At 37.7% G+C, this 19,761-nt stretch overlaps 1 protein-coding gene across 2 annotated transcripts in view; it reads left to right on the top strand.

Moving 5' to 3' along the window:
- The window catches only part of ACBD6 (acyl-CoA binding domain containing 6), a 209,575-nt gene that overhangs the window by 182,275 nt on the left and 7,539 nt on the right, over positions 1-19,761 (top strand). For both annotated transcript variants that reach the window (XM_012002620.1, XM_012002621.1), the window contains one exon: positions 2,693-2,723. In XM_012002620.1, coding sequence (XP_011858010.1) covers positions 2,693-2,723 — 31 coding nt within the window. The remainder of the gene's footprint in view (positions 1-2,692; positions 2,724-19,761) is intronic.

Raw genomic sequence — 19,761 nt, 5'->3', positions numbered from 1 at the left:
TTCCACCATCCCAAACTGAAACTCTGTACCCATTAGACAAGAACTCCCCATGCTTCCCTCCTCCCTGCCTCTGGTAACCACTCTTCTATTTCATGTTCCTGTGAATTTGACTGCTCTAGGTATCTCATATAAATGAAATCACACAATATTTGTCCTTCCGTGTCTAGCTTCTTTGACCATACTCTCTTTTAAAAAATTGACACATAATAATTGTACATATTTACAGGGTTGCACCCTTTGCATTTGATCAGAGAGGAAAGAACCTTCTGTGTGCACACACTTCTATCTTATAGCTCCATTTTGAAAAATTTTGAAAGAAAACTAATTGGCTTGGCTTGAGTAACTTGCATACTTTCAGACAAGGAAGATGACCAGTGCTGTGATTTGCCCATTTTGGGTTGCATGACCACCTTAGTATCTTCCCCAGTTCTCTGTGTAAACATACCTTCTTATAGGGTCCTCTGTCCTTTCTACCTAAAATAGCACCCCACATCAATCTAGTCTCTTACTCTGTTTTGATTGTTTTCCAGTGTACTCATCACTTCCTAGTGTTAAATGTATTTATTTGCTTATTGATTCCCTAGCCACTACAACATAAGATTTATAACATTAGAGACCTTCTCTGTCTCATTCATCTCATTGTTTCCAGTGCCTAGAACAGTGACTGGAACATAATTGGAGCTCAGTAACTATTTTTAATTAATTAATTAGAAATTGAGGTAGAGATATAGATTTAGTATTCACTGGTAAATGTGATTAAAAGAAATTAATTATGCTTTCTTCCATCTGCATAGTGAAGATGAAGAATTAGAAATTGAAAGGAAATGAACTTTGAGTATATATGAACACAGTGATTAAACATGAAAGTTATGCACAAATAGTGAAAGAACTATGCTTTCTAAAGATATGTAATTGTGGAAAATACAGCCTTGCATGATGGATGCCTAAGTAGAATCCTGAAATTGCAATAGATTAAGCTCTTTCTGAAATTGCTTTCTAATGCAGGACATTCACATTTAAACTATAAATGTGAATGTATAAACTCATCAGGTGTTTGCATGTGTGTGTGTGCATGCACGTACACACACACACTTTTATTAACATTGGAAACTGACAAATATAGATATGAGTCTTAAGCCATAATGGTCAGTACTGTTCTTTCGAAATTACCCTTAGCTTTCCCAATCAAGACCACATTCTCTGGAGCAGAACTTCACATTGTCAGGCTGCCCTGCATAAGAATCACTCAGATACTATTCATGATAGCTGCCTTAGCTCTCTTCCCCTACCTGTCCTTAATCTGAAGGGCAGGGCAAGTCAAAGGGGAGCAAGATAAAGGTTGTATCTAAAAAGACAAGAAAAAAAAGTAGGCAAAAATGATCTCCTGTGCTTTCTTTTTCATGTTGCTTTCCATCTTTTACTTTTCTTAGAGTTTATTATCTTTATGTTGCTTCCTGGACATCCCAAACTTAGCCATAGTTGCACCTTAGCCAAGTGTACCCTATGCCGACTTCCTGCCAGAATTACTTCTTTACATCTCCTCTCACCCATGTAATAAGCACCTTACCTCCAAATACAATCAGAACTTCATTCCACAGTAGGAAAACAAACCACATTGCCTCAAGGTTGTCCCCCTGCCATGACTTTTTTCTTACTACCTATCTGAACCATAAAATAAGTTCTTTATGGCAGCTTCTTGCTTTTCTTTCTAGGAGATTAACAGGGAGACCCATTACCAAAAAGTTCCAGAACCAACCTCCACCCCTACATTCAGCTGTTAGGAAGTGGGTAAAGCAGATATGGGTACCCAAGAATAGTTTGGTTGGCATAACATCACCCTTTGCAAGTTATTCAGATTAACAGTTTCACATTTATTCTTAATTACCAGGGACATGATGGCCATGCATACTACAAAGTGCTTATGAAGTTAATTACTAAATTCTACTTTTCACTTGTGTACTTTGATTATTTGTTGCTCATGTAATGTGATTAGCTGCTCTCAATTTAAGAGGTGGCTTGCTAAAAAGTACTCAACTGCGCTACAATTATAGCATATATATATATATATAGTATATATAGTTTTCTTGGTTTTAAAGGAAAATAATTAACTGAAATATTGGAATTTCCTAAGTATTCTATGGCAACTTTTGGCTTTCTTAACAACTTCTGGGACTTTGTATGCTTTGAAATCACATTACTTTATGATATTTGATCTGGTTAGGAAACCTAATGTTATTAGCCTGGAATTTGTGAGTCTTTGAAAAGAGATAAAAGGCTATCCACTGTAAATCACAGACTCGCTAGATAGATTTGGGGACAAGCTTAGAAAAAAAAAATCGTAATACTGGCCAAGATAAATGAGATATAGTGTCAATGTTTCTGCCATGAACTAGGTAACCAAACTACCTCACTTTAAGAATTTCCCTTTGGATTATTACCTGCAGATATCTGGAGTAACTGGTTATCCTGTTACTCCATTGTAGCTGCTACAGTGCACAAGTTATCATTCTTTATTCTTCAGGATGGTGAGCTTGGTCAAAAGTGACTGTGAAGCTCAGATAACTGACTTCTTTTCGTAAGTCTGATAAACCTATGGAACTTTGGCTTATCGATAAATTTGCTACAATTTATGTACTTTCATACTTTTGCAATTACTTAGACTTCTAAAATGTATTATTTGTTTCTTTTATAGGACAATGAAGGCCAAACAGCTCTACATTATGGTAAGAAGTTTCTAAATTATTATGTAATCATATTTGAATATCTTCTCTATTTGTTTATTTCAACTTTGTCCATTCTTATGTAGTGCTTAGATAAGTACCTGGCAGCTAGCAGAGATACAGTAACTTTTTGTTTGAAAAATGTATTAGGCCGCACGCAGTGGCTCACACCTGTAGTCCCAGCACATTGGGAGGCTGAGGCAGGCGGATCACTTGAGGTTGGGAGTTCAAGACCAGCCTGGCCAACATGCTGAAACCCTGTCTCTACTAAAAATACAAAAATTAGCCAGGCCTGGTGGCAGGCGCCTGTAATCCCAGCTACTCAGGAGGCTGAGTTGGGAGAATCGCTTGAACCTGGGAGGGGGAGGTTGCAGTGAGCTGAGATCGCACCACTGCACTCCAGCCTGGGTGACAGAGTGAGACTCCATCTCAGAAACACAACAAAACAAAAAAAAAGTATTAATAACTTAGTAAGTTGAAGATATATTAAAATTCTTATGGTCACATTTATAATAAATTGTTTCTGTATTAGCAACAGAAATGGAGACCCCTCTAGCCCCACTTTGAAAATTCATTATTTCATTCTTAGTTCTATTCATGAGTGACAAGAAAGATGTTAATCATTGTCACTATAGAATCTAGCATTTCTCCTACAAGAAATATTTTCTTGATCTAATTGAAGAAAAAGAAATTTGATTTTTTAACTAATTTGTCCTATTAACTGATTAGCTTAAGTAATCTGTAAAATAGAAAAAAATCTGTAAGATGGAAATAATATGGCTGTTAGAGAGCTGCTTGGTAAATTCAGTGAGATAAAAGATATTACAGTATTTTGTAAAATGTAAAGTCCTAGTAAATATAATTTAAAGATTCTGCATAGAGTTGGGCGCAGTGGTGCACGTCTGTAGTCCCCGCTACTCAGGAAGCTGAGGCAGGAGGATCACTCAAATCCAGGAGTTTGAGGCCAGCCTGAGCAACACAGACCCCATCTCCAAAAAAAAAGATTCTATTTGGGTGTGAATATGGCTGAATGAAAGACAGCCATCAGTATTTAAACCAGATTATGGATCAACCTTTTGGGAGGGAATACACTTGTCAGTCTTGGCAGTCTTAGACTGCCAGTTCAGTAACAAGTGGCTCAGATGACCCTGGACACTTTTGTCTACTGCTTTGGACTTTAAATTTGCACTTAAGTGTTCAAAAATCCCAAACTAAAAAGTCAACTAAGGTATTTCAAGCTGATAGTGTCTCTGAGATGCTTGACGGAAACAAAAGCAAAATCATTCTGGATGGATGATTCTGGAGAAACCTCGCTGTGCTATCTAGGAGTCTTAACCTATTGGACTAGCTATTATACTACCTATATATGTCAGCCTAATAATTGAGGTTGAAATGTCTGTCACCAACTACCAGCCTTAACTCACTTATGAGTTTATCTAGCATAACCTGGTTACCAAAACCAGGAGGAGAAAGGAAAATTGTGAGTCAATCTCACTTTTGAGCATAGATGCAAAAATCCTAAATAAAATATTAGCAAATGAAATTCATCAATATATTTTTAAAAGAAAGAAAGGTATGTGCTGACCAAGTTGAGTTCATCCCAGGAATTCAAGGATGACTTAACATTTAAAAAATCTATTAATGTAACCTTCCACATCAGCAAATTAGGTAAAAAACCACATGATCAAATGAAATGCAGAAAAAAGCGTTTGAGGATGTTCAACACTCGTTTTAAGAGCGGTAGAGAAAAGTAGTTAAGACTGCTCATAAGTCAGACTTCTGGGTTCAAATTCTAGTTCTACCCCTGACCTTGGACAAAATACTTCACTTACCCTGTACCTCAGTTTACTCATGATGAAATGGGGATAGTAACCTCAGAGATTTGTTAGAATGAGTTAATCTGTGTAAAGTGCTTAGAACAATGTCTGACACCTGGCATATACTCAATAAATGTTAGTTAATTATTTTTATGATAAAAGCTCTTAAACTAGGGATAGAAGGAGACTTCTATGGCCTGATTTGCTTATCAAAAACCCAGAGAAAACATTATTATTAAAGATGGGATGTGTGAAGCATTTTCTTTAAAATCCAAAACAAGAAAAAAATGCATACCATAACTGTTTCTCTTCAATACTGTATTAGAATTGTAGATAACACAAAATGAAAAACAAAATAAATAAAAGGTACATGAGATGGATAAAACAAAATCATCATCATTCTCAAGCAATACAGTTAGCTACATAGAAATCCAAGAAACTCTACAAATTATAAAAACTATGCAATTTAGCAAGGATGCTGAATGCATTAGTTTTTTAAGTTCAGTCTTAAACATTAGTGTAAAAAGGTAAAAAATTTTTTAAACATTTTTCCAATATTATTTACAGTAGCAACAAAATCCTAGGACTCAACCTAACAAAAGGCATGTAAAACCATCATAGAAAAAAATACAATTTTTAAAAGACATTTTTAAAGGACCTAAGCAGAAGGAAAAATAATCCATGTTAATGAATGGGAAGACTTGATTTCATAAAGATCATTTCTGCCAAGTCAAACTACAAATAGAGAGAATCTTCATAAGAATTCCAGCAGATACTTTGTGGAGTTTAACAAACTTGCCCTAAAATTCAAATGGAAGATAAAGGAGCCAGGAATAGCTAAGGCAATTTGAAGAAAAGCAAGAAAGAAAGACTTGTTCTTCCAAATATCAAGATGTTATTTTACAGCTATGATAGTGAAGGCAGAGACTGACTTCCAACATGACAATGTGAGAAGCTGCACTGATAAGCTCCCTTGTCAAACTGGTAAAAATTATTTTTGGAACTATAGACATTTAATAGCTTCTGGAAATGGTACTAAGGACAAAAAGCAAATGAAGAGACATCTATTCAAGAAAATCTACAAAAATTTGGTAGGAAGGAAAACTTTGTGGTATTTGAACCAAGATCACTCCCTCCTTTCTCTCTTCCCAGCTCAGTGATGTGGAGACTCCACTCCACAATGCCAGGAACACAGAGCTCCCTCTCCTCCCAGCTCATAGTCAGAGGACTTTCTTCCTGGGAGAAGCAGGACAAACATTTTCCACCTTGCCTCCAGCTACCTTTTGCTAAGGCTGTCCTGGGCAAATATGATCCCAACTACTTGGGAGGCTGAGGCAGGAAAATCATTTGAATCCAGGAGTTGGAGGCTGCAGTGAGTTGTGATTATGCCACTGCACTCCAACCTGCTTGACAGAGTAAGACCCTATCTCAAAAAAAAAAAAAAAGTAAGAGTAAAAAAGAAAGAACTATGAATCGTGTGAGATTGTATTTTGCTTACAAGCTAGCAAGTTGGCCTAACTGTTTCATGGTTGCTGGCAAAAGACACAAAACTTTTGAATTAGAGACAAAAGACTTTATTATCCATGGCACAGCAAGCAGCATAAGCTTCATGTTTTTGTCATTTCCTCTTGCCTCCAAAGTCCCACCAAAGCGACGCGGAGAGGTCCACGTAGATACTGCATTCACCGTGTGTCATGGCTTAGGAATCGTGATCTTAGGGAACTCTAATCTTTTATAAGATTAGGGCTGCAAGCAAACCTTTGCTCAGGAGGAGGTATTATGTTTATTATTCTGGATGGTAAACAAACCTGCCCTCTGTTCTGGAAAGAAACACTATCTCTGTTGTCAAATCTGTTCATTACACAAACATCCTTGAAAGTTAGTCTAGAACAAAAGCTGTCTTATGTCTTCTGCACATCTTATGTACCTTTGTACCTTATGTACCTTTGTACATAAGACGTGCAGAAATGCAAGAGACCCTTCAAGAATTGTCTCCCAACAATAATTAATTGGGGAATGCAGATTAAAACATTTAGATACAACTTTATACCGATCAGACTGGCAACATGTAAATGTCTACAAATATTAATATTAGGCTATAAAACAACAGGAATTCTCATACAGTGCTGATAAGAGTGTCAGCTGTTACATACAGCCATTTTGAAATCAGTTTAGTAAGATTTAGTAAAGTTGAAGGTACACATACTCTACAACCCAGTAATTCTAGTTCTAGACATATACCAGAGAAAAACTCCTGAATATGTGTATAATGAAACATGATTTAGAACCTTTATTGCAGCATATTTGTAGTAGTCAACAGCTTGTTTTATTAGCCTCTATTCCTCTGCATGCCATGCTTGCAATATTTGTTCATTGAAATTGCACATATATACATATATGCATATACAAATACATATTTTATGGTATCAAATGCCTTTGAAAGAACCATTAAAATGAGCATATAAAATAGTAAAATAATAAACTATTTAATCTGTAAGCTCCTGTCTATAAATATACCTGTAGTAGGGTTTGTTTGTTTGTGAGTCGGTGTCTCACTCTTGTCACCCAGGCTAGAGTGTAGTGGCGCAATCATGGCTCACTGCAGCCTTGAACTCCTGGGCTTGAGCTATCCTCCCACCTCAGCCTCCCAAGCAGCTGGGACTACAGGCATGCACCACCACACCTGGCTAAGTTATTTTATTTTTGTTGAGACAGGATCTAGCCCAGGCTAGTCTCAAACTCTTGGCCTCCACCAATTTTCCCATGTCAGCCTCCCAAAGCATATGTAGTAGTTACTGTTTTTTATAAATGAGGCAACCTAAAATCGAAGAGATTAACAAGATTGCCTAAGGGAACTGGAAATTCAAACCTGTATGTCTGTATTTACTAGGAAAAGACAAAAATTAATGCTTTCCCATACCTCCTTCCACAGCATTCACATCACTTACTCCTCAAACGTATTTATATAGTATTTCTGTGATAGAACTCCTCCTGTATTATCAAGAGCTGGCTGCTCTAAACCCTAATTTTCCACCCAGAAGAAATTTGTCTCAGCCATCCCCACAGCTATGATTGCAATCTGGGATAACCAGGCTTAAGTCAAATAACCGGAGAGTCAAAAAAGAGGGAAAATAAACTCTTCACAGTGGTTGTGAGGTCTTTAGCACAAAATTCAAGGCTACTCATTTTTCCTGATGCCTTGCTTCGAGAGGCCAGCCTTCTTTTACTCCAAAATATTTGCCCTACAGTCTAGAGTTCACTGCTCTGTTTATAAAGACAACCACTGCCAATGCACCCACATGCCCTGCTGAATCAGCTCTTATTTCCATCCCCTTCTTCCTTCTTTCGTTCCCTCATTCAGATGTTTTTCAGTGCCTTCTCTGTGACATGTGCTGTGTTTTCCTTTCATTTCTCCCTTTCAGAAACTGTAGCAACAGCTAAACCAGATTGAATGTGCCCTTGAGAATTTAGATGAGTCACTCTGTCATCCCTAGTTAACCATTAGGAGTGAATGCCTTTATGGATGTAGGAATGTGTCCATTTAAGTTTGATGTATTTAAAATGCATTTATAGATAGCAACAGGGTAGGGATTTTTCAAAAGGCATTTCTGACTGGGTTCAAATAAGCTCCATTTTCTTTATGTACTGGTACAGAAAAATCTCATAACATATATTGTTGAACAAAAAGATTAAGGTTTAGCACAGTGTATATAGTGTGCTGCCATGAATATATCTATACATACTTGCTAGTAAATATATATCTCTGGGAGGATACATAAAAAGCTAATAATGTTAATTGCCTTGGGGAAGAGGAGCTGTGGGGCTAGAATACAAGAATAAGATGAAAACCTTTTTCTGTAAACCCTTTTATAACTTCTGTATTGGACCTATATGCATATATCATCTGTTCAAAAATTAAATTATTTTAAATTTAAGTGTCATAGGTTCTATTAGTACTATGAATATGATACACCTTCTTAATTATATTTCATTCATTCAACAAATATTTGAATGCCTACTGTTTGCTGGATAAAATACATCAAACATTCTTTTTAAGATAAGAGATGTCCCCAGATTCCTTTACTTCCCACCCAATAAAGAACCCAGTATCTATAGCAGTAAATGGGTGAGCAAACACCATATCTGGGAGAACTCTGGGCTTGGATTTCAATGCCAGTGCAACCTGGAAATGAGGCCTCTTGAACTAGAAGTAATCAGGACTCAAAACTGAGATCCTGCACATGAGCCAGGACCTTCAAAAGGCTATATATATCCTTGGTTTAAAAGAGGAGGCAAAGGGGTAGAGATTAGAACAAGTTGGCCTATTGGTAAAAAAGAAGACAGAGAAGCTTCTCTGCTTCAGACTAACATTTGGGTGGAAACAAAAGCCCTATAAGTTTGGGGTTCACATTTATATTCTGATTATTTCAGGAATCCTTAAGTCAAGAAATTAACATAAGTGTACCGGGCTGATGAATGCTAAACTTCTCTTGAGAAACACATCTTCAACCTATACAGTACAAAGTTCCTCCAGAATGAAGCCCCACTGATAATAAGTTCACAATCCAAAATTACAAAATACACTTGAGTGAATGTCAGCAGACACAGTAAACTATAGTAATAGACTTTGAGGAACTTCAGTAAAAGTTGGATAAAACTGATCAGACTAAGTCTGTATAAAATGAAGGAATCAAAAACACAAGAACAAGACATTCCAAAAAAGAACAGGCAGATTTGAAAGAGAACCAAATAGAACTATGTAAAAAAAAAAAAAAAAAAATTTTACAATGGATAGGTTAAAGTGAAGAATTGACACAAGTTAAAAAAAAATTGGTGAAAAGATTTGTCTAAAGAAATTGCCAAAAAGGCAGCACAGAAAGGTAAAGAAATTATAAATGTAAAGAGACATTAAGAGTGGAACAAGAAAGTTCAGCATTTATTTATCTTAATTAGTTTTTTGAGACAGAGTCTAGCTCTGTCACCCAGGCTGGAGTGCAGTGGTGTGATCTCGACTCACTGCCCCCTTCGCCTCTCGGGTTCAAGTGATTCTCCTGCCTCACCCTCCAGAGTAGCTGGGACTACAGGCATGCGCCAGCCACCACACCCAGCTAGTTTTTGTGTTTTTAGTAGAGACGGGGTTTCACCATGTTGAACAGGCTGGTCTCAAACTCCTGGCCTCAAGTGATCAGCCTGCCTTGACCTCCCAAAGTGCTGACATTGCAGGCATGAGCCACTGTACCTAGCCTAATTTTTTTATTTTTAATTTTTGTGGGTGCATAGTAGATACATATTTATGGAGTACATGAGATACTTTGATACAGGGATCCCATGTGTAATAATCACATCATGGTAAATGGGGTATCTATTCCCTCAAGCATTTATCCTTTGTGTTACAAACAATCTTTTAGTTATTTTGAAGCATACAATTAAATTATTACTGACTATAGTCATCCTGTTGTGCTGTCAAATACTGGGTCTTTTTCTTTGTAAAAATTTTTTTTGTACCCATTAACCATCCCCATTTCCACCCCCATGTCCCTACAACCCTTCCCAGCCTCTCGTAACCATCCCACCACTCTCTATCTACGTAGCTTCCATTTTTATTTTTAGCCCCCACAAATAAGTGAGAATATGTGAAGTTTGCCCTTCTGTTCCTGGCTTATTTCACTTAACATAATGACCTTCAGTTCATCCATGTTGTTGCAGATGACAGAATCTCACTCTTTTTTATGGCTGAATAGTCCTCCATTGTGCATATGTATCACATTTTCTTTATCCATTCATCTGTTGATGGACATTTAGGTTGCTTCCAAATCTTGGCTATTGTGAATAGTGCTGCAACAAACGTGGCAGTGCGGATATCTCTTTGATATGCTGATTTCCTTTTTTAGGGTATATACCCAGGATTGGGATTGCTGGATCGTATAGTAGCTCTATTTTCAGTTTTTTGAGGCAGCTCCAAACTGTTCTCCATAGTGATTGTACTAATGTACATTCCCACCAATAGTGTACAAGGGCTCCCTTTTCTCCACATCCTCACCAGCATTTGTTATTGCTTGTCTTTTGGATAACAGCCAAGTTCAGTATTTTTAATAGGAGTTCCAGAAGGAGAGATTGGGAAAAATTAATATTTGACGATATATTTACTAATAATTCCTAGAATTGATTTAAACATTGGGATCTTCAGATTCAGGAATTATGAGCTCTGGTTAGTAATAATCTGTGATATTCATTTGGTGGAATACTGTACAGCAATGAGAATGAGCTGCATCTACACGCAATAACATAAATGAATCTTACGCATGCTATTGAGCTGAGATGCCAGACACAAAACAGTACATACAGTATGGTTTCCATTTATATAAAGGTCACAAATGGGAAAAACTTATCTCTAGCATTAGTAAAGGGGATAATGATTACCTTGGATGAAGTAAGCAGTTAACAGGCAACTAGAAGGGGTTAACAGGGCACGGGTGCTTCTGAAAGTCTAATAATGATCGGATTGTTGATATGTGCTAGTCACATGGATAAATTTCCTTTAAAAAATTTATATACAGTTGATCCTTGGACAACATAGGTGTGAACTGTGTGGGTCCACTTATATGCAGGGTTTTTTTTTTTTTTAATAAATATATTGGAAAATATTTCAGAGATTTGCGACAACTTGAAAAAAACTCAATTTTGCATCCTAGAAATATCAAAAAAATTAAGGTAAAGTTACTTACATGATGAATGCATAAAATATATGTAGATACTAGTCTGTTTCATTTACCATCATAAAATATACACAAACATATTATGAAAAGTTAAAATTTATCAAAACTTATACACATAAACACAGACCATTCATGGCACCATTCAAATTTGAGACAAATGTAAACGAATCTAAAGATGCAATATTAAATCATAACTGCATAAAATTAACTGTAGTACATACTGTTCTACTGTAATAATTTTGTGTACACCTCCTGTTGCTATTACAGTGAGCTCAAGTGTTGCCAGTCTGTGCTTGAAGTGCCAGGTGATGCTGGTCATCTCTACGTGAGCAGTTTGTCTCTCCAGTAAATTGTGTATCACAGTAAAAAAGTGATCTCGCAGTTCTTGTGTATTTTTGTGTGTTAGTACACTACGATAAACCTTGAATAACACAAGGAGGCCCATACAAAATGCCACTAGTGATGTTGAAAGTGCTCCCGAGAAGAGAAGTATGACATTACAAGAAAAAGTTAAGTTGCTTGATATGTACCATAACTTGAGTTCTGCCACCGCAGTTGCCACCATTTCAGACAGATGATTCATCTTGGAAACAGGCAACATAAACATACAGCATCAATAAATACAGTACAGGTACTATACATGTATTTTATGATTTTCCTAATAACATTTTCTTTTCTATGGCTTATCATATTGTTAAGAAGACATATAACATACAAAATATGTGTTAATTGACAGTTTCTGTTACTGATAAGGCTTCTAGTCAGCTATAGAATATTAGTAGTTACGTTTTTGGAGAGTCAGCAGTTATATGTGGCTTTTCTAATTCATGTGGAGTAGGCACACCTAACCCCATGTTGTTCAAGGCTCAACTGTATATGATTTTGGTACTCTTCTGTGTACATTTTATACTCTTTAAAAAGTATACAGACACCAAGAAAGTCTAAACCTAGGCAGATGTATAGTAGCGATGTTATTGTTTCTGTGTAAAATCTCATTTAGCCTTTTCTACAAATGTTTGAGCTAGGTACTGCCTTCTCCCATTTTTAGATGAAAAACTACAGTTCAGAGATGTTACCTTGACATGGTAATCCGAAGTGTAGGTAGCAGAGCCAAGACACTTGTACAGGTCTTCTGATTCTACATCCAGACCTCTTTTCACAGTTCCATAAATAATTACAGTCCTGCTGTCTTTTTAAGGAAGACATTATTTTGTGGAAGATAATCTTTTATACAAATGAAATTTTAAAAAATCTTTTCTTATTAGTTACCTTGGTCAGTGATTCAAGGCTAATTTTCAAGACTGTACTTGGGAGTAAATGTATATCAATATTTCTGTCTATCTGTGTGCTTTTATCTTTTTATTTCTGTTCACTAAGAGTTTATACATTAATAAAAATCATCCCTGATTCGGAAATCTTGCCTAAAATTGATCTAGAACTTCTATTTCTCTCAGGTTATTTTAATCATCATGGAAAGAACAAAACAAATGCCATATATGTTAAAATCAAGATAATCAAATACTAAATATCCCTAAAAGTTCTGGCATTACAAATATATAAAATTAAAATATTCTGACAATTCAGGAATGTTTAATAAAAATTACTATTTTAAGTTTAATTCATAATCACTTATAGGAGTGGGTTATTTTTAATTTATAATTTTTCACTAGGTCACTGGATTCTTGCAAGTTTTTAAGGTAGTCAAAACAGTCTTGCATGTAATAATAATAATAATCATTTATTAAGCACCTATTATATGCCAGAGAATCTGCTGGGCATATTTGTTATTCATTTAATCACTTAATATTATTTAACGCTTTTTATTTAGTGGGCAGTCAGTTACTATTTGTTGATTTTATTTTATTTCAGGACTCTTAACCTACTCTTGGAACTTTCATAAAACTATAAGTATCATTAAATCCAGAGAGTGCAGACAGTGTTGGGGATGTCTTTGGGGACTTAGCTATTATTTTTTATGAATTATGGTTGGGCTTGACAGCTGTCCTTGTGTTGACAGCTCTTCTGATTATAGCAGTTGTCAAACTCCATCCTTAAGCAGGTTGTAAATCCTGGCTTCTTCCGATTAAAACTGGGTCAGAGCCAATCGCAGGTTAACTAGAGGCCAGTATTCTACTACTATACGTCCTTACTAGTTCATTCTAAATGGGCTTTGTGTGGCAGCATACTAAAACCCCTATATGCCTATATTTTACTTGAGTTTTTTTGAATCTTCAGATATTGGTCCTCCTGTTATTTTGTGATTAAACATGGTCCTTGCTGAAGAGTATATTGGTATAAGTGTGGTCTTCCTTATAAATGGCCTGTTAGCCTTCCCCTCTTCCTCCACTGGGAATACTAATATCATTGCATCTGTGTCTCCCAGGGGAAATCAAGGCTTTTCCTTGCACGTGCAGTCATGTGATTTCAGAGTGGGCAGGCTTTGTATCCTCATGAGCCCTTGGTCTTCCACGCAAAGCACCATCTGTTCTGTTACCTCCACACTGTTACAGGGCAGTGGGAGGAGGCATTAGAGTGAAAATAAATAAAATAAAAAAAGAAAGAAATTCATCATCAAAACCCTGAGGATTAATGGAGTCAGAAGGCTCACTGCTCTGAATGGAAATTCATCTTCACCTGTGCCAGTGTCAGGGCTGCCTCTATGGCACTTGACAAATAGAGGTTCCCAGGGTACCATAAATTCAGCAACTGTTCTAATCCCTATAGACTTGCTCAAGCTTTTCCAAGATGGGCTTATGACTGTTTTTGTATTTCCCAGCACATTGTGGGCACCAGTATATCCCCTCATTAATTTGGTAAAATGTTAGCACCCTTTCCTCCTCGATTCTCTCTCATGTTCTTTGCCTTTGTCTGTTTTGAAAGGGTGGGCAGAGTACACATTTCTGAAAGGCGACTCTACATTGTGACTTGTGTTTCACTGAAGATGCCAAAGGCAGAGAAATCAATTAACTAATGAATTTTGAGCAAATAGTAAGTGCCCAGCATTACACTAGATGGAGAAGATAATACAAAAAGAAGCCTATACTCATATACTCAAGTAGTTCAGCATTCCATTGCGGGGTACAAAGCATAGTTTTTCAATAGCTATTTTTTGGGCAGCTATATGTGCAAGTAGGCTCTGTGCTAACATAAACATAATGGATGCATCTCAACAGTGAATCTCCAAGAGATACTGCAAGTGGCCTACTCATATCAGGATAAGATGTACTTGTGTGGTTTAAAGGACTCCTGTCCTTTAAGTTACTCAGTCTCAATCTTTTTTATCTATAAGTTGTTTATGCTGTCATGTAAGTCTGTCTTTGCATAACTCCCAGGCATTTGTTAATAGAACTCCTTTCATATGAATGCCATATTTCTGGCTCTGAATTACTGTTTTGAACCTTAAATTCCAAATTTATATCTCACATCATAGTTAGACCTGAGCTAAAATTTCATTCACATCTGTCAAGTTAGGGAATTATTATTAGCCTCGGGTAGCATTTTCATAGCTGGTTGAGTTCCCTAGATGTGGAACTTAATTTCTTACTCCATACCTAAGATATGGGTTGGTGCCCATAGATTATATCATACCTCACCACTGGAATGGTCACATCATCATACAGCATAAATGTAATTAATGTCCCTTTGTCTGAGATGGCCATCTTTTGTGTCTTCAGCCATAGCACACATCTACTTAGCCCTGATCTTCTTGTGTAACTGTTGGGTTAGAATTGAGCCAAGCGTGATCTGACAGATCATGATAGTTATTATTGTGTATTATAGATTTATACAATGGGAAGTTTATTCCTGTGATACTGCTAAAGGTCCTATTTTAAAACCTACGTGTTTCTTACAGTAAGTTGAGACTAATAACTGCAGTGTAAAGGTCAAATCATTATTGTTCAAAATATAAATGTCTTGTAGCTAGTTCTATGCAGGATAAATAGCCTTTTTGCACAGCTATTTGATATAAGGCAGTGTGTCTTCAACTTTGTTGTATTTTATAGGAGATTGTCTTTCATTTTAATCCAATTTGGTATACAGTGATTCATGATAAAACCCTTTAGAAATTTAAAATTAAAATATTCGCTAAAATTATCTTTGGGCCAGGCACAGTGGCTCATCCCTGTTATCCTAGCACTTCGGGAGGCCAAGGCAAGTGGGTCACCTGAGGTCAGGAGTTTGAGACCAGCCTGGCCAACATGGTGAAACCCCATCTCTACCAAAAGAATTCAAAAACAATTAACTGGGCTTGGTGGTGGACGCCTATAATCCCAGCTACTCAGGAGGCTGAAGCAGGAGAATCACTCGAACCCAGGAGGCAGAGGTTGCAGTGAGCCAAGATCGTGCCATTGCAGTCCAGCCTGGGCGACAAGAGACTCTGTCTCAAAAAATGATAATAATAAAATTATTTTGGGAGGCAATTTTAAATTCTCAAAAAGATACTATAATCCTAAACACTCTCTTGAATCCTCGGCCTTGGTAAAGATCATACCATCTCTTCCTCCCTGCCTATGGCATCCCTCAAGATGCAGAATAGCTCTTGAGTCTCAGGAGCTACCCAAAACTATGATCTCAGCCAATCAGCAGTGACCCTGGGGTTGGAATAGGCAATTCTTGCCTCCCTCTGCATTTTCTCCTATTCTCCATTCATCAAATATTAATATCTATACCTTGGTAGCCTTCTAAGAAACCCCACAACACTGAAGGCAGAGATAGGGTTCATAAATGGTCTGATTTTAGCTCAGAAAAAAATCTACCCTCTACTTTGGTTCACTTAGAGGCACCTCTGAGCTTATGTGGTTATGGATTAGAGTTTGGTGCCTAAGCTTATCAGGATAAGTAACGTAAAGGATCACAAAATCTATCCCAAGTACCTGTCACAACCGGGTTTTGGCTGTCGGCTCTGTGCACACTTCACAGCACATAACCATGAAACTCTGAGCTGGAAGCACCCACCCAAAGAGAAAAGATGGTCAAGGGAACCAGAGAAACTACTTTATCTTTACCTAAGTACCGTTTGAGAGCAAAAGAAGAAATATCACTGCTAAATCATTTAAAACAAACCCCTGGGGAGTTCTGCTTCCACTATTAAGATGTAGTAAACTGCAAGAGAACTTCATTCTCACCCTAACAAAAGAAAAAGAAAGATAGTCTACAAAATCATAACTTTTTGTGAACACATCAGACAGCAGAGGTTTCATGGCAGCCAAATAAACTGAATTCAAAGAGTGACAAGCCCCTATAAGACACACAAACTGTTTCTTCTTTGAAGAAGAGGCAGCCACCATCAAAATAGGTAGGAAGAAAACAGCTAAGATTAGCAAATTGTTAAAGTGAGCTAGTATGACATTTTAGAGTAACTGGGAGCCTGAGACCCAAAAGGAGTCCTCAGTTGCATTCTTTTTCACTAACTGAGTGCTCATGAGACAAATTTCTTTAGAAGAGAGAAAACCTCCAGTGGCACACAGGCATGAAACATTTCCACTTCCCTGTATCCTTCTTTTTAAATTAATTAAATTTTTGACACATAAACCTTGTATATGTTTCAAAACATGATGTTTTAAAATATGTATACATTGTGGAATGGCTGAATCGAGGTGATTAATAGATGCATTGCCTGACATACTTACCATTTTTTGTGGTGAGAACACTTAAAATTACTCTCAACAATTTTCAAGAATACAGTAAATTATTATCAACTATAGCCACCATGTTGTACAATGCTAAACTCTTATTTCATTCAAAGCCAAATCCTTAAGCCATAGAGGAGGAGCTGAAAGCCTTTCTGGCCTCCCCTGCTGCTGCTTCTGGGCTCAAGTAGATATCTACTGCTTTTGAAGTTAGAGTAAAAGCAAAATCTGCCTTCAGGGAGGGACAGGAAAGCCCTGAACTTAGGACTCTGCAGTGATATAAAGCAGAGATTCCCCCACCACTGAAGGCAGGGCAGGAAAGTCTGTCCCACCCAAGACACCCACCACTACCAACACCACATACACACACACTGCAGAGTTTGGCTGACATTTGGGGGAGGGGTGTGTAGAAACAATGAGAAATCACCATCCCTGAGGTCCTGCCTAAGACTGAGACCAGCCCAAAAGGACAAAGAACTCCATCTTACTCCTGTCATGAGCCGAGCCCTGAGTAATAAGCAAAAGTAGTCCATTGATGGAGGAGGGACAAGAATGTAGAGAGAGAGAGAGACTTCCTCTGTGGTATGGACATGCAGAGACTGCTGAAAGCTAAGGGTGGAGCATCAACATTGGTAGAGGGGGAACCCTAGCACCCTAGCCCCACACTAAGCATAAGGTAGCAGCATCCTATCACTGGAGGAGTTTGAAGGCAATGATGCACTGAACTTATCTGTCACAACAGCAAACCCAAACCCAGTTCAGCTGCTGACATTCATCTCTGTACACCTTCATCAGAGCTCTTGGGTGAATAGGTGCATTATCAATGAGCAGTAATATTTTGAAAGGAATCTGTTTTCCTGAGTAGTAGGTCTCAACAGTGGGCTTAAAATATTTAGTAAACCATGTTGTAAACAGATATGCCATCATCCAGGCCTTGTTGTTGCATTTATAGAGTATAGGCAGAGTAGATTTAGCATAATTCTTAATGGCCCTAGGATTTTTGGAATGGTTTATGAGCATTGTCTTCAACCTAAAGTAACCAGTTGCATTAGCCCCTAACAAGAGAGTTCACCTGTTCTTTTATTTATTTATTTATTTATTTATTTATTTATTTATTTATGTATTTCGTGATGGAGTCTCGCTCTGTTGCCCAGGCTGGAGTGCAGTGGCACGATCTCAGCTCACTGCAACCTCCCAGGTTCAAGCTGTTCTCCTGCCTCAGCCTCCCAAGTAGCTGGGACTACAGGTTCTTGCCACCATGCCCAGCTAATTTTTTGCATTTTTAGTAGAGATGGAGTTTCACGGTGTTAGCCAGGATAGTCTCAATCTCCTGACCTTGTGATCCGCCCACCTCAGCCTCCCAAAGTGCTGGGATTACAGGCATAAGCCACTGTGCCTGGCCAAGAGTTCACCTGTTCTTTGAAGACAGGCATTGTTTTCTCCTTTCTAGTTATGAAAATCCTAGATGGCATCTTTTTCCAGTATGAGGCTGGTTCATCTACATTGCAAATCTGTTGACTGGACACAGTGGCTCATGCCTGTAATCCCAGCACTTTGGGAGACCCAGGTGGGCGGATCACTTGAGGTCAGGATTTTGAGACCAGCCTGGCCAGCATGGTGAAACCCCTTCTCTACCACAAATACAAAAATTAGCCAGTCATGGTGGCACATGGCCTGTAATCCCAGCTACTCGGGAGGCTGAGGTACAAGAATCGCTTGAGCCCAGGAGGCAGAGGTTGCAATGAGCCAAGATTGCGCCACTGCACTCCAGCCTGGGCAACAGAGTGAAACTCTGTCTAATAAAAAAGAAAAGAAAAAAAGAAAATCTGTTGTGTAGTATAGCCATCCTTATCAATTATCTTTATCTTAGATCTTCTGGATAACTTGCTGCCACTTCTGCATCAGCACTTACTGCTTTACCTTGCACTTTTATTTTATGGGGACAACTTTCCTTTAGCCTCATGAGTCAGCCTCTGCCAACTCCTAACTTTTCTTCTGCAGTTTCTTCATCTCTTTCAGTCTTCATAGAATTAAAGAGCTGGAGCCTTGCTGTGGATTAGACTGGCTTCAGGGGATGTTGTGGCTGGTTTGATCTTCTACCCAGACCACTCAGACTTTTTCTAAATCAGCAATAAGGCTGTTTTGCTTTCCTATCATTTGTGTGTTCGCTGGAATAGTGCTTTAATTTTCTTCAAGAACTTTCACTTGGCATTCACAAGTTAGCTCACTGGCACAAAAGCCTAGCCCATGTTGGTTTTTGACATGCCTTCATCACTAAGCTTAATCATTTCTAGCTTTTGATTGAAAATGAGAGATGTGTGACTCTTCCTTTTACTTGAACACTTGGAGTTCATTGTAGGGTTATTAATTGGCTTAATTTCAATAATATTGTGTCTCAGGGAATAGGGAGACCCAAGGAGAGGGATAGATGGGGGATTGGCTACTCCATGGTACAGTCAGAACACATACAACATTGGTCGATGAAGTTCATATTATATGAGTGCAGTTCATGGCACCCCAAAACAATTACAATAGTAACATCAAAGATCATTTATCATAGATCCTCACAACAGAAATAATAATGAAAAGTTTGAAATTTTGTGAGAATCCCCACAGTGTGACACAGAGACACAAAATGAACAAATGCTGTTGGGAAAATGGCACCGATAGACTTGCTTAATATAATGTTGCCACAAATCTTTAATTTGAAAAAAAAAAAAAGGCAGTTATCTGTGATGCACAGTAAAGTGAAGCACAATAAAATAAGTTATGCCTATATAAAATATTTTGAACTGAATGAAAATGAAAACACTCCTGTCAAAATTTGTGGGATGGATGCACAGGAGGCTGAGGCAGGAGGATCACTCACGCCCAGGAG

The sequence above is a fragment of the Mandrillus leucophaeus genome, unplaced genomic scaffold (genome assembly GCF_000951045.1).
Source record: "Mandrillus leucophaeus isolate KB7577 unplaced genomic scaffold, Mleu.le_1.0 Scaffold691, whole genome shotgun sequence".
In the NCBI taxonomy this organism is placed as follows: Eukaryota; Metazoa; Chordata; class Mammalia; order Primates; family Cercopithecidae; genus Mandrillus; species Mandrillus leucophaeus.
The sequence above is the reverse complement of the archived record's forward strand: the minus strand, read 5'-3'. Positions and strand labels throughout refer to the sequence as shown.